This window comes from Zosterops lateralis, assembly GCF_965231275.1.
Source record: "Zosterops lateralis genome assembly, chromosome: 36".
Classification (NCBI taxonomy): Eukaryota; Metazoa; Chordata; class Aves; order Passeriformes; family Zosteropidae; genus Zosterops; species Zosterops lateralis.
In genome coordinates this window covers 330,459-342,401 of record NC_139796.1, presented here as the reverse complement: position 1 = coordinate 342,401, position 11,943 = coordinate 330,459, and the positions used below count along the sequence as shown (strand labels likewise).

The following is an 11,943-nucleotide window of genomic DNA, read 5'->3' as shown; positions in this document are numbered from 1 at the left end:
TAAGGATTGCGGACCCCACTCTCTCGTGGGGCGCCATTGCCCTTTTAAGAAGCAGAAGGGGCGTGGCCAACCTGGGCCAGAGGGCGGAAGGGGCGGGGCGCGCCGGGGGGGGGTCACGTTGGTGCGTGACCCGGAAGCGGAAGTGGCGGGGCGGTGCCGGGGGCGGCCATGGCGGGGCCCAAGCTCCGCGTGAACGCCGCGTTCGCCGAACGGTACGGGCGGTACCGGCAACGGGAGGAGCTGCAGAGACGTGAGAGAACCGGGATGGGGACGGGGAAATGGGGCCGGGAATGGGGGGAACGGGACCGGGAATGGGGCCGGGAATGGGACCGGTACAGGCAACGGGAGGAGCTGCAGAGACGTGAGAGAACAACGGGAATGGGAATGGGAACGGGAACGGGGCTGGGAATGGGATGGGCAACGGGACTGGGACTGAGGATGGGGACGGGAGACACTGCGAACGGAACCAGGACCGGGACTGGGTCTAGAAGGGGAGAACAGGACTGGGAACAGGACCAGGAATGGGACTGGGACTGTGGACGGGAGACTCCGGGACCAGAACCAGGACTGGGCCCAGAAGGGGAAAACAGGACCCAGAACCAGGACAGGGCCCTGAAAGGGGAGAATGGGCCCAGGACCCAGAACAGAACCAGGACTGGGCCCTGAAAAGGGAGAATGGGCCCAGGACCCAGAACAGAACCAGGACTGGGCCCTGAAAAGGGAGAATGGGACCAGGAACAGGACCAGGAACGGGACTGGGACTGGGACTGGGGATGGAAGACCCTGGGACCAGAACCAGGACCCAGAACAGAACCAGGACCGGGCCCTGAAAGAGGAGAATGGGAACAGACCCAGAACAGAACCAGGACTGGGCCCTGAAAGGGGAGAACAGGACCCAGAACAGAACCAGAACCCGCCCCTGATGGCTCCAACCCCCCCCCCCCCCAGCCCAGGGGGGACCCCACTGCCCCCCCCAGCTCTGACCAGCCCCTTTTCCCCCCTTTGGGGCAGTTCGGGACCGTTACGGGGACCCCGAGGACTCCGAGGGCAGCGACAGCTCCGACTCCAGCGGGGACAACCCGGTGAGGATTTTTGGGGTTTGGGGGGACATTGGGGGGTCCCCAAAGCCCCCCTGAGCCCCCCCTGGCCCCGGCAGGCCCTGGACCCCCGGGAGGAGCGGGAGTTTTACCGGACCCTGGCCCTGCTCAAGAGCCGAGACCCCCGGATTTATCAGAAGGACGCCGAGTTTTACACCAGGGGAGGTAACGGGGCTGAAAAATTTGGGGTGGGGGTCCAAAAAATCCGGAGGGGGCTAAAAAATTAGGGGAGGGCTTCTAAAATTAGGGAAGGGGTCCTCAAAATCTCAGGAGAGGACTCCAAAAATCCAGGGGGGTCCCAAAAACCCGGGGCGGGTCCCCAAAAACCCTCAAAATCTCCCTCAAAATCTCTCCAAAATCCCTCAAAATCTCCCCAAATCCCCCCAAAAATCCCTGTAAAATCCCCCCAAAAATCCTCCCAAATCCCCCCAAAAAATCCTCAAAAAAAATCCCCCCCAAATCCCCCCAAAATCCCCAAACACGCCCCCAAATGCCTCCCAAATTCCCCCTAAAATCCCTGTAAAATCCCCCCTAAAATCCACCAAATCCTCCAAAATCCCCACAAGTTTCTCAAATCCTCCCAAAATCCCCCTTAAAATCCCTGTAAAATCCCCCCAAAATTCCCCAAAATCCCTCAAACTCCACCAAAATCCCTCCAAAATTCCTCCAAAATTATTTTTTTTCTTTCCCAGAGTCCGAGGAGGACGAGGACGATGATGAAGATGATGAAGATGAGGATGAGGAGGGGGATGAGGAGCCCCCAGCCCGGCCCATGTTCCTCAAGGATTACGAGAGAAAAGTGGTGCTGGAGAAGGAGGGGTGAGGATGGAGATTTTTGGGGATTTTGAAAAATTTTGGGGGGGTTTTGAAAAATTTTGGGGGGTTTTGGGGTTTTTTTGAGAGGATTTTGGGGGGATTTGGGTGATTTTGGGGGGATTTTGGGGGTATTTGGGGAGGATTTGGTGGATTTTGGGAGATTTGGGGGGATTTTGGGGGATTTTTGGGAGAATTTTTGGGAGATATTTTGGGAAATTTTTAGGGAGGTTTTGAGGGAGTTTTGGGAGAATTTTGGGAGAGATTTTAGGATAATTTTAGGGGGATTTTTGGGGGAAATTTTTGGTGTTTTTTTGGGATTTTTAGGATAATTTTGGGGATTTTTGAGGGGAATTCTGAGGGAATTTTTTGGAGGATTTTGGGGAGAATTTTGGGACAATTTTGGGATAATTTTGGGGTGATTTTTGGGGGTCCTGAGCCCCCCTGACCTCCCTCTCCCCACAGCAAATACGTGGATGAAGAGGATGAGGAGGATGAAGAGGCAGCGGCCAAGAGGAGGAAGGTGACCCCCAAAATCCCCTCCTGGGACCCCCCAAAATTCCCCCAAATTCCCTTCAAAAATCCCCCAAATCCCTTCCTGGGACCCCCCCAGGACACCCCAAAATCCTTGAGCACCTCCAGGACCCCAAAAATCCCCCCAAATTCCCCAAAATTCCCCCAAAAAATCCCCAAATCCCCCCAAAATCCTTCCTCAGGACCCTCCAAAATCCCCAAAAATCCCCCCAAATCCCCAAATACCCTCCTGGGACCCCCAGGACCCCCCAAACTTCAGCCTCCCTCACCCAGGACCCCCTAAAATCCCCCAATTTCCCCAAAAAAATCCCCAAATCCCCCAAAACCCCCCAAAAATCTCCTTTTTTGTTCCTCCAGGTCGAGTCCTCTCGGAGCTACGTGGAGGAGCAGCGAGAGCTGAGGGACAGGTGGGGGGTCCTGGGGGGGATTTTGGGGGGTCCTGGGGGGGCTCTGGGATTTTGGGGGGTCCCAGGAGGGAATTTTGGGGATTTTGAGGGGGTTTGGGGGGGATTTTGGAGGAATTTTTTGGGAATTTGGGGGGAGATCTCTGGGACATTGGGGAAGATTTTTGGGGAGATTTTTGGGGGGTCCTGGGGGGGCCCAGGAGGAGATTTTGGGGGGATTTTGGGGGGGTCTCTGGGATTTTGGGGGGTCCCAGGAGGGGATTTTGGGGGTCCCGAGGGGTCTCTGGGATTCTGGGGGGATTTGGGGAGATTTTTGGGGATTTTGGGGGGTCTCAGGAGGGGATTTTGGGGAGATTCTTGGGGGGTCCGGGCGGGGGGAGGTCTGGGGGATTTGGAGGGATTTTTGGGGGGGATTTTGGGGTTTTTTGGGGTGACCCCGCCCCTCCCCCCGCAGGCTCCGGGCCTTCGTGGCCGACAGTGACGAGGAGGAGGGGGAGGGGCAGGGGGGAGGGGCTTTGCTCAAGCCACGCCTCCAAACCCGGGAGGAAAAGGTGAGTTTTTGGGGGGTCCTGGGGAGTTTTCGGGAGATTTTGGGGGTCCTGGGGAGGGTTTGGGGGGTCGTGGAGAGGGTTTGGGGGGTCCTTGGGGACATTTGGGGGGTCCCAGGGGAGTTTTGGGGAGGTTTTGGGGGTCCCAAAAAGGTTTGGGGGTCCTGGGGAGGTTTTGGGGGTCCCAGGAGGTTTTTGGGGGTCCCAGGAGGGGTTTGGGGGGTCCCAGGAGGTTTTGCGGGGTCCCAGGAGGGTTTGGGGGGTCCTGGGCAGATTTGGGGGGTCCTGGGGATGTTTTTGGGGGTCCCAGGAACTTTTTGGGGGTCCTGGGGAGGGTTTGGGGGTCCCAGGAGGGTTTGGGGGGTCCCAGGGAGATTTTTGGGGGAGGTTTTGGGGGGTCCCAGGAGGTTTGGGGGAGTTTTGGGGGGTCCCAGGCGGGTTTTGGGGGGTCCTGGGGAGGTTTGGGGGGTCCTGGGGAGGTTTTGGGGGTCCCCAAACCCCATTTTTCCCCCCCCAGGAGCAGGAGCAGCAGCAGTACCTGCTCTGGCTGAGGGGTCAGGCCGAGCCCCCCCCGGAGCCCCTGCAGGACCTGGTGAGGGGCTGGGGGTCCTGGGGGGCTTTGGGGGGCTTTGGGGAGGGTTTGGGGGGTCCTGGGGGGGGATTTGGGGGGTCCTGGGGGGGTTCTAGAGGGGTCTGGGGGGTCCTGAGGGGGCTTTGGGGGGTCCTGGGGGTCCCCAGGGGGGCTCTGGGGATTCTGGGGGGCTCTGGGGGTCCCAGGGGAGGTTTGGGGGGTCTCCAGGGGGTCTCTAACCCCTATTTCTCCCCCAGGAGCCCCTGCAGAGGTTCTGGACTGACCCGGGGCTGGGGGCTCTGGGGGGTCTCAGGGATGTTCTGAGGGTCTCAGGGGGCTCTGGGGGGTCTCAGGGGTCCCAGGAGAGGTTTGGGGGGTCTCCAGGGGGTCTCTAAGCCCCCTGCCCCCCCCAGGAGCCCCTGCAGAGGTTCTGGACCGACCCGGGGCTGGAGCCGGGGGAGAAATTCCTGCGGGATTTCCTGCTGGGGAACGGCCGGGGCCGGGAGGAGGAGGAGGAGGACGAGGGGTGAGAGACCCCAGACCCCAAATAAACACCCCCAGACCCCAAATAAACACCCCAGACCCTTTATAAACCCCCCACAGCCCCTGGAGGCTCCCAGACCCCCCTGGGACCCCCCCCAGATTCCCTGAAACATCCCCAGAGCCCTTGGAGACCCCCCCAGACCCCAAATAAACACCCCCAGACCCCAAATAAACACCCCCAGACCCTTTATAGACCCCCCCCAGAGCCCCTTGACCCCCCCCCCAGACCCTTTATAAACCACCCAGAGCTCCAAAATCCCCTCCAGACCCCTTATAACCCCCAGACCCTTTATAGACCCCCCCAAAGCCCCTTAACCCCCCCAGACCCTTTATAGACCTCCCCAGACCCCCCAAATCCCCCCCCCCAGATCCCCTGAAACACCCCAGAGCCCTTGGAGACCTCCCCCAGACCCCAAATAAATCCCCCAGCCCCTTTATAACCCTCTCAGACCCCCCAAATCCCCCCCAGACTCTCTGGAGCCCCCTCAGACCCCAAATAAACCCCCCCTAGACCCCAAGTAAACACCCCCAGACCCCAAATAAACCCCCCCAGACCCCAAATAAACACCCCCAGACCCTTTATAACCCCCCCAGACCCCCTGAGCAGCTCCAGAATTTAGAATGGGGACCCCACTGTGACCCCCCCCCCGACCTCTGACCCCACTGTGACCCCCCAAAATGACCCTCCCTGACCCCTGTGACCCCCCAGAGCCCCCCAGGACCCCCTGGAGGACTCCTCAGAGGAGGGGGAGCAGTTCCTGGAGCAGCAACAGGAGTTTGAGCGACGACACAATTTCCGTTTCGAGGAGCCCGGGGCGGCCCAGGTGGGGGGATTTGGGGGTCGGGGGGGAAATTTGGGGGTCGGGGAGGAAATTTGGGGTCAGGGGGTAAAATTTTGGGGGTCAGGGGTAAAAATTTGGGGTCGGGGCAAAGATTTTGGGGGTCCCTGGGGACTGATTTTGGGGGCAGTTTTGGGGGTCCTTGAGAGCTGATTTTGGGGGCCTCTGGGGGCTGATTTTGGGGGTCCCTGGGATCTCATTTTAGGGCCAGTTTTGAGGGTCTCCGGGGGCAGTTTTGAGGGTCCTTGGGGGCTGATTTTGGGGCTCCCTGGGGGCTGATTTTGGGGGTCTCTGTGTCCTGATTTTGGGCCAGTTTTGGGGTCTCTGGGGGCTGATTTTGGGGGTCTCTGTGTCCTAATTTTGGGCCAGTTTTGGGGGTCCCTGGGATCTCATTCCAGGCCCATTTTTGTCTCTCCCTCACCCCTTTTCCCCCCTTCCCCAGGTCCAAACCTTCCCAGTTTTGGGGTCTCTGGGGGCTGATTTTGGGGTTTCTGAGACCTGATTTTAGGACCAGTTTTGGAGGTCCCTGAAAGTTGATTTTGGGGCCAGTTTTGGGGGTCTGTGGGGGCAGTTTTAGGGGTCTTGGGGCTGATTTGGGGGTTTCTGGGTCCCAATTTTAGGACCAATTTTGGGTCTCCCCAAAACCTAATTCCAGGCCCATTTCTGGCTCTCCCTCACCCCTTTTTCCCCCTTCCCCAGGTCCAAACCTTCCCCAGGCTCATCCCCAGCTCCGTGCGGCGTCGGGACGAGCGGCGCAAAGAGAAACGGGAACAGACGCGCCAGAGGAAGAGGAAGGTGAACAAAACCCGGGGTCGAGGGGCTTTGGGGGGTCTCCCAGACCCTCCCTCACCCCTTTTCCCCCTCCCCAGGAGCGGGAGAGGCGCCGGGAGGAGCTGAAGCAGCTGAAGAACCTCAAGAGGCAGGAGCTGGAGGAGCGGCTGCGGAAAATCCGCGAGGCCTCGGGGGGCTCCGGAGGGGCCGTGGGGATCAGCGGGGCCGAGCTGGAGGAGGATTTCGACCCCCAGGGGCACGACAGGATGATGGCTGTGGGTGTTTTGGGACCCCCAGAGACCCCTGGAGTTGCCCTCAGTATTAGGGATCCCTCCACAGAACCCCCCCCCCAGAATCAGCCCCTCAAAACTGGTTCCAAAATTAGTCCCCCCCAGGGACCACCAAAACTGCCCCAAAAATCAGCCCCCAGAGACCCCCAAACTGGCCCCAAAATCAGCCCCCAGGGACCCCCAAAACTGCCCCCAAATCCCCCCCAGAGACCCCAAAATGGGGATACCCAGAGACCCCCAAAACTGGCCCCAAAATTGGGACACCCAAAATTGGGACCCCCAAAACTGGCCCCAAAATCAGCCCCCAGAGACCCCCAGAACTGGCCCCAAAATCAGGGACAGACCCCCAGAACTGACCCCAAAATCAGGACCCAGAGACCCCCAAAACTGGCCCCAAAATCAGGGACAGACCCCCAGAACTGCCCCCAAAATCAGCCCCCAGAGACCCCCAGAGCTTCCTCAAAATCGGGGATACCCAGAGACCCCCAAAACTGGCCCCAAAATCAGCCCCTGACCCCAAATTTTGCCCCGACCCCAAATTTTTGGCTCCCACCCCCCAAATTTTACCCCCTAAACCCCCAATTTTTACCCTCTGACCCCCCAAATTTTGCTCCCTGACCCTCAATCTTTGCCCCCTGACCCAAATTTTGCCCCCTGACCCCCCGTGTCCCCCCAGGAGTGGTTTGGGGAGGAGTTTTACGGACGAGCCGAGGAGGAGAAGCCGCAGTTCCAGGAGGAGGAGGGGCTGGACGGTGAGTGAGGGGGGTCCCCGGGGCGTCACCGGGGTGTCACTGTCACCATGACCAGTGGCACTGTGTCACCGTGTCCCTGGTCACAGTGTCACCATGTCTCCATTTCTGGTGTCCCCAGGGTGTCACCACCCCCTGTGTCACTGTCACCAGCCTGGTCACAGTGTCATTGTCACCATGACCAGTGTCATTGTGTCACCGTGTCCCTGGTCACAGTGTCACTATGGTCCCATTTCCGATGTCCCCGGGGTGTCACTGTGTCCCTGCTCAGGGTGTCACTGTCACCGCCCTGGTCACAGTGTCACCGTGTCCCCATTTCTGGTGTCCCCAGTGTGTCACTGCCCTGCTCACCATGTCCCTGTTCTGGGTGTCACCATGTCCCCACTCCCAGTGTCCCTGTTGTCACCATGGTGTCCCCTCATTGTCCTTGGTGTCACCGTGGTGTCCCCTGGCTGTCCCTGGTGTCACTGTGTCCCCATGTCCCTGCTCCTGGTGTCACTGTGTCCTTCCCCCGTGTCCTGGTGTCACCGGTGTCCCCTCACTGTCCCTGGTGTCACCATGTCCCCGTTCCTGATGTCACCACGGTGTCCCCTGGGTGTCCCTGGTGTGCCCTGGCTGTCCCTGATGTCCCTGGTGTCCCCTGGCTGTCCCTGATGTCACCGGTGTCCCCTGTGTCCCCACAGACGACTGGAACTGGGACTCGTGGACGGGGCGGGAGGAGGAGCCCCCCAGGGAGCCCCACTGCGAGGACCCCGACTTTGTGGTCAGTGCCTGGGGGGTCTGGGTTTGGGGGGCTCGAATTTAGGGGGGGGTCTTGAATTTGGGGGGGGGTCTCAAATTTTGGGGGGTCCTGGATTTGGGGGTCTTGAATTTTGGGGGGGTCCCACAGTTGGGGTTTCCTGGATTTGGGGGGTCCTGGATTTGAGGGTCCAGGATTTGGGGGGGGGGTCCTGGGTTTGGGGGAGGTCCCGGATTTGAGGGGTGGTTTGGATTTGGGGGTCCCAAATTTGAAGGGGGTCTCGAATTTTGGGGCTCCTGGATTTGGGGGTTCCCTGATTTGGGGGGGGTCTTGAATTTGGGAGGGTCCGAGATTTGTGGGTGCAGCCCCCTCCCCACTGCCCCCCCCCCAGATGGACGCAGATTTTGTCCCCGGGGCCCCCCCAGACCCCGCGGCCCCCCCGGGCCGGGCCCCCCCCGAGGTCACCTTTGGGAAACGGCGCCGGAAATCGCGATTCCGGGAGGCCCTGGAGAGGGAGAAGCCCCCCTTCGACCCCGGTGAGCCCCCAGACCCAAATCCCTGAGACCCTGATCCCTGAGACCCCGGTGAGCCCCCAGACCCAAATCACTGAGACCCCGATCCCTGAGAGCCCGGTGAGCCCCCAGACCCAAATCACTGAGAGAGACCCCAAATCCCTGAGACCTCGGTGAGCCCCCAGACCCAAATCACTGAGACCCCGGTGAGCCCCCAGACCCAAACCCCTGAGAGCCAAATCCCTGAGACCCCAAACCCAAATCCCTGAGTGACCCCGAACTCCTAATACCCCCAAAATCCTGATCCTCCCCAATCCCCCTGGCCCCCAAACCCAACTCAGGACCCCCCAAACCCCTCCTGCGACCCCCCAAACCCCTCAAACCCCACCTGGGACCCTCCAAACCCCTCCTGGGACCCCCTAAACCTCTCCTGAGACCCCCCAAACCCCTCATGGGACCCCTCAAATCCCCCAAACCCCTCCTGAGACTCCCCCAAGCCCCTCCTGGGACCCCCCAAACCCCTCCTGGGACCCCCCAAACCCCTCCTGGGACCTCTAAACACCTCCTGGGACCCCTCAAACTACCCAGACCCTCCCCATGACCCTCCAAACTCCTCCTAGGACCTCCTCAAACCCCTCAAACCCAACTCAGGACCCCTCAAACCCCTCCTGAGACCCTCTGAGCCCCCCCCAAACCCCCCCTGTCCCCCAGCCTCGGGCCCCTTCGAGCGATACCTGGACGAGTTTTACTCGCTGGACTTCGAGGACGTTGTCGGGGACCTCCCGTGTCGCTTCAAGTACCGGCGGGTCCTGCCCTGCGACTTCGGCCTCTCCACGGACGAGGTAAAGCCCCCCCGGGACCCCCCGGAGCCCCCTGGGGGCGCTGGGACCCCCCAAAATCTGTGTGTGGTTCCCTTTTGTCCCCCCAGATCCTGGCGGCCGACGACAAGGAGCTGAACCGTTGGTGTTCGCTGAGGAAGACCTGCATGTACCGGTGAGGGCTGGGGAAAAAATGGGGCAAAAATTGGCCCAGAAATGACCTAAAAATGTGCAAAAAATTGGCCCAAAAATGGCCCAAAAATGTCCCAAAAATGACACAAAAACTGGCCTAAAAATGGCACAAAAATGGCCCCAAAAATGGCCTAAAAACTGGCCCAAAAATTGGCCCAAAAAATGGTCCAAAAATGATCCAAAAATGACCCAAAAATTGGCCCAAAAATGAACCAACAATGATCCAAAAATGGTCCAAAAATGACCCAAAAAAACTGGCCCAAAAATGACCTAAAAATGGCCCAAAACTGGCCCAAAAATGACCTAAAAATGGCCCAAAAAACTGGCCTAAAAATGGCCCAAAAATTGGCCCAAAAATAACCCAAAAATGGCCAAAGAAACTGCCCCAAAAATGACCCAAAAATCATCTCAAAAACCATCCCAAAACGACACAAAAACTGTGTTTTTGGGGCCGTTTTGGGGGCAGTTTTTGGGGTTGTTTTGGGACGGTTTTGGGGCTGGTCTTTGGGGCATTTTTAAAGCGGTTTTGGGACAGTTTTTGGGGTTGTTTTGGGACGGTTTTGGGGTGATTTTGAGGCTGTTTTGGGACAGTTTTTGGGGCTTTTTTGGGCGGGTTTTGGGCTGTTTTTGGGATTTTTTGGGACTTTTTTTGGGGCAGTTTTTGGGGCATTTTTGGGGCAGTTTTTGGGGTGTTTTGGGGGTATTTTTGGGGTTATTTTGGGGTATTTTTGGGGTCTCAGTGCCCCCCAAACCCCCAGCTCGGAGCAGGAGGAGCGACAGGACCAGGCCAACTACACCCGGAGAGCCCAAAACCTCAACAGGAAACACCAAATCCTGAGATCCCTCCTGGCCCGGTACGAAAACGGGGTCCTGGGGGGTCCTGGGAGGGGTTTGGGGAGGATTTGGGGGGAATTTTTGGGGTTTGGGGTGATTTGGGGGTGATTTTGGATGTTTTTGGGGTGGTTTTTGGGGTTTTTTTTTGGGAAGGTTTGGGGTGATTTTATATTTTTGGGGCAGTTTTGGGGCATTTTTGATGTGATTTTGTCGGTTTTGGATTTTTTGGGATTTTTTTGGGGTGGCTTTGGGGTGTTTTTGGAGCAGTTTTGGGGTGGTTTTATATGTTTGAGGCAGTTTTTGGGGTGATTTTGTGTTGGTTTTGGATTTTTTGGGATATTTTTGGGGCGGTTTTGGGGGTTTTGAGGTGATTTAGTGTCAGTTTTGGATGGTTTTGGGATTTTTTTTGGGGTGGTTTTGGGGTTTGGGGTAGTTTTGGATGTTTTGGGGTCAGTTTTGGATGTTTTTGGAGTGTTTTGGGGGCAGTTTTGGGGTGTTTTTTGGGGTGGTTTTTAAACGTTCTCATGGTGTTGTTTGGGGTGATTTTGGGGGGTTTTGGGGCAGTTTTTGGAGTGTTTTTAAAGTGGTTTTGGGAATGTTTTTTGGGGAATTTTTTTAGTGGCTTTGGGGCAATTTTTAGGACAATTTTAGGCTGTTTTTTGGATAATTTTTGATGCAATTTTTCCCTTCCTCACCCCCAACCTCCTCCCCCAGCCCCGACAACGACGACGACGACGAACCAAAACCAACCAAAGCAAAATTCGGGAAAAAACATCGAATGAAGAAAAAACGTTTGGAAAAAGCCGAAAAACAAGAAACCCCCCAAACCACCCCAAATAATCTGGGGGGTCCCCGAGGTCGTGGGGGGCCCCCCCTGGGCCCCTCGGTGCGTTTGGGGGGTCGGGAATTCACCGGGAGGAGGTTGGAGGCTTTTGGCCTCAACCCACGACGGATCCGGTTCCGGCAGCTCCGGAAAAAAGGGGAAAAAATGGGAAAAAAAGGGGAAAAAATGGAGGAAAAAGGGGAAAAAATGGGGGGAAATAGTGGGAAAAATCCTGGGAAAAATCATGAGAAAAATCCCGGGAATATCCTGAAAAATCCTGGGAAAAATCACGAGAAAAATCCCGGGAATATCCAGAAAAATCCCGGGAAAAAAACTGAGAAAAATCTCGGGGAAATCAGTGGGAAGACCGAGAAAAACTTTGGGAAAAACCCCGAGAAAAAACTCGGGAAAAATCCTGGGAATGTCGAGAAAAATCTCAGGAAAAAACTCGAGAAAAATCCTGGGAAAAACCTCGGAAACACCGAGAAAAACTTTGGGAAAAACCTCGAGAAAAATGCCTGGAAAAGCCCCGAGGGCACCGGGACAACGAGAACCGTCAACGGGAAAAAACAGAAACGCAGGAAAAACTCCCCAAATCCCCAAAAAAACACCTGAAAACCCAAAAAAACCCCACCTGAAACCGCCAAAAAAATACCCAAACCCCCCCAAAAATACCTAAAAGTCCCAAAAAAACACCTAAAACTCACAAAAATCACCTGAAACCCCTAAAAAAACACCTGAACCAGGTGGGAAAATTCCAGAAATTCTGGAAAAACCCCAAAAAACTCCCCATAAAAACCCAAAAAAATCAAAGTAACACCAAGTTTGATTCAAGTTCTCTTTATTTTTTTTGGGGGGGGGTCCCG

The 11,943-nt window shown here is 57.1% G+C and overlaps 1 protein-coding gene across 1 annotated transcript; it reads left to right on the top strand.

Annotated features, from left to right (window-relative positions):
- Positions 1 to 164: 164 nt before the first annotated feature.
- On the top strand, positions 165 to 11,900 carry KRI1 (KRI1 homolog). The gene is made up of 19 exons (XM_083881986.1): positions 165 to 250; positions 1,012 to 1,082; positions 1,157 to 1,262; positions 1,790 to 1,916; positions 2,376 to 2,433; positions 2,802 to 2,851; positions 3,303 to 3,399; positions 3,914 to 3,988; positions 4,381 to 4,493; positions 5,220 to 5,334; positions 6,049 to 6,144; positions 6,219 to 6,395; positions 7,087 to 7,162; positions 7,843 to 7,922; positions 8,290 to 8,434; positions 9,122 to 9,252; positions 9,339 to 9,403; positions 10,179 to 10,274; positions 10,969 to 11,900. The coding sequence occupies exons 1-19, from the start codon at positions 169 to 171 to the stop codon at positions 11,690 to 11,692; spliced, it is 2,484 nt and encodes an 827-aa protein (XP_083738112.1). The 5' UTR covers positions 165 to 168; the 3' UTR covers positions 11,693 to 11,900.
- Positions 11,901 to 11,943: the final 43 nt, after the last annotated feature.

Coding starts and splice junctions, on each gene's coding strand:
- KRI1 (XM_083881986.1), top strand. CDS start 169: ATGGCGGGGCCCAAGCTCCGCGTGAACGCCGCGTTCGCCGAACGGTAC. Junction 9,253..9,338: donor TCGGCCTCTCCACGGACGAG/GTAAAGCCCCCC, acceptor TTGTCCCCCCAG/ATCCTGGCGGCCGACGACAA. Junction 9,404..10,178: donor AGGAAGACCTGCATGTACCG/GTGAGGGCTGGG, acceptor CCAAACCCCCAG/CTCGGAGCAGGAGGAGCGAC.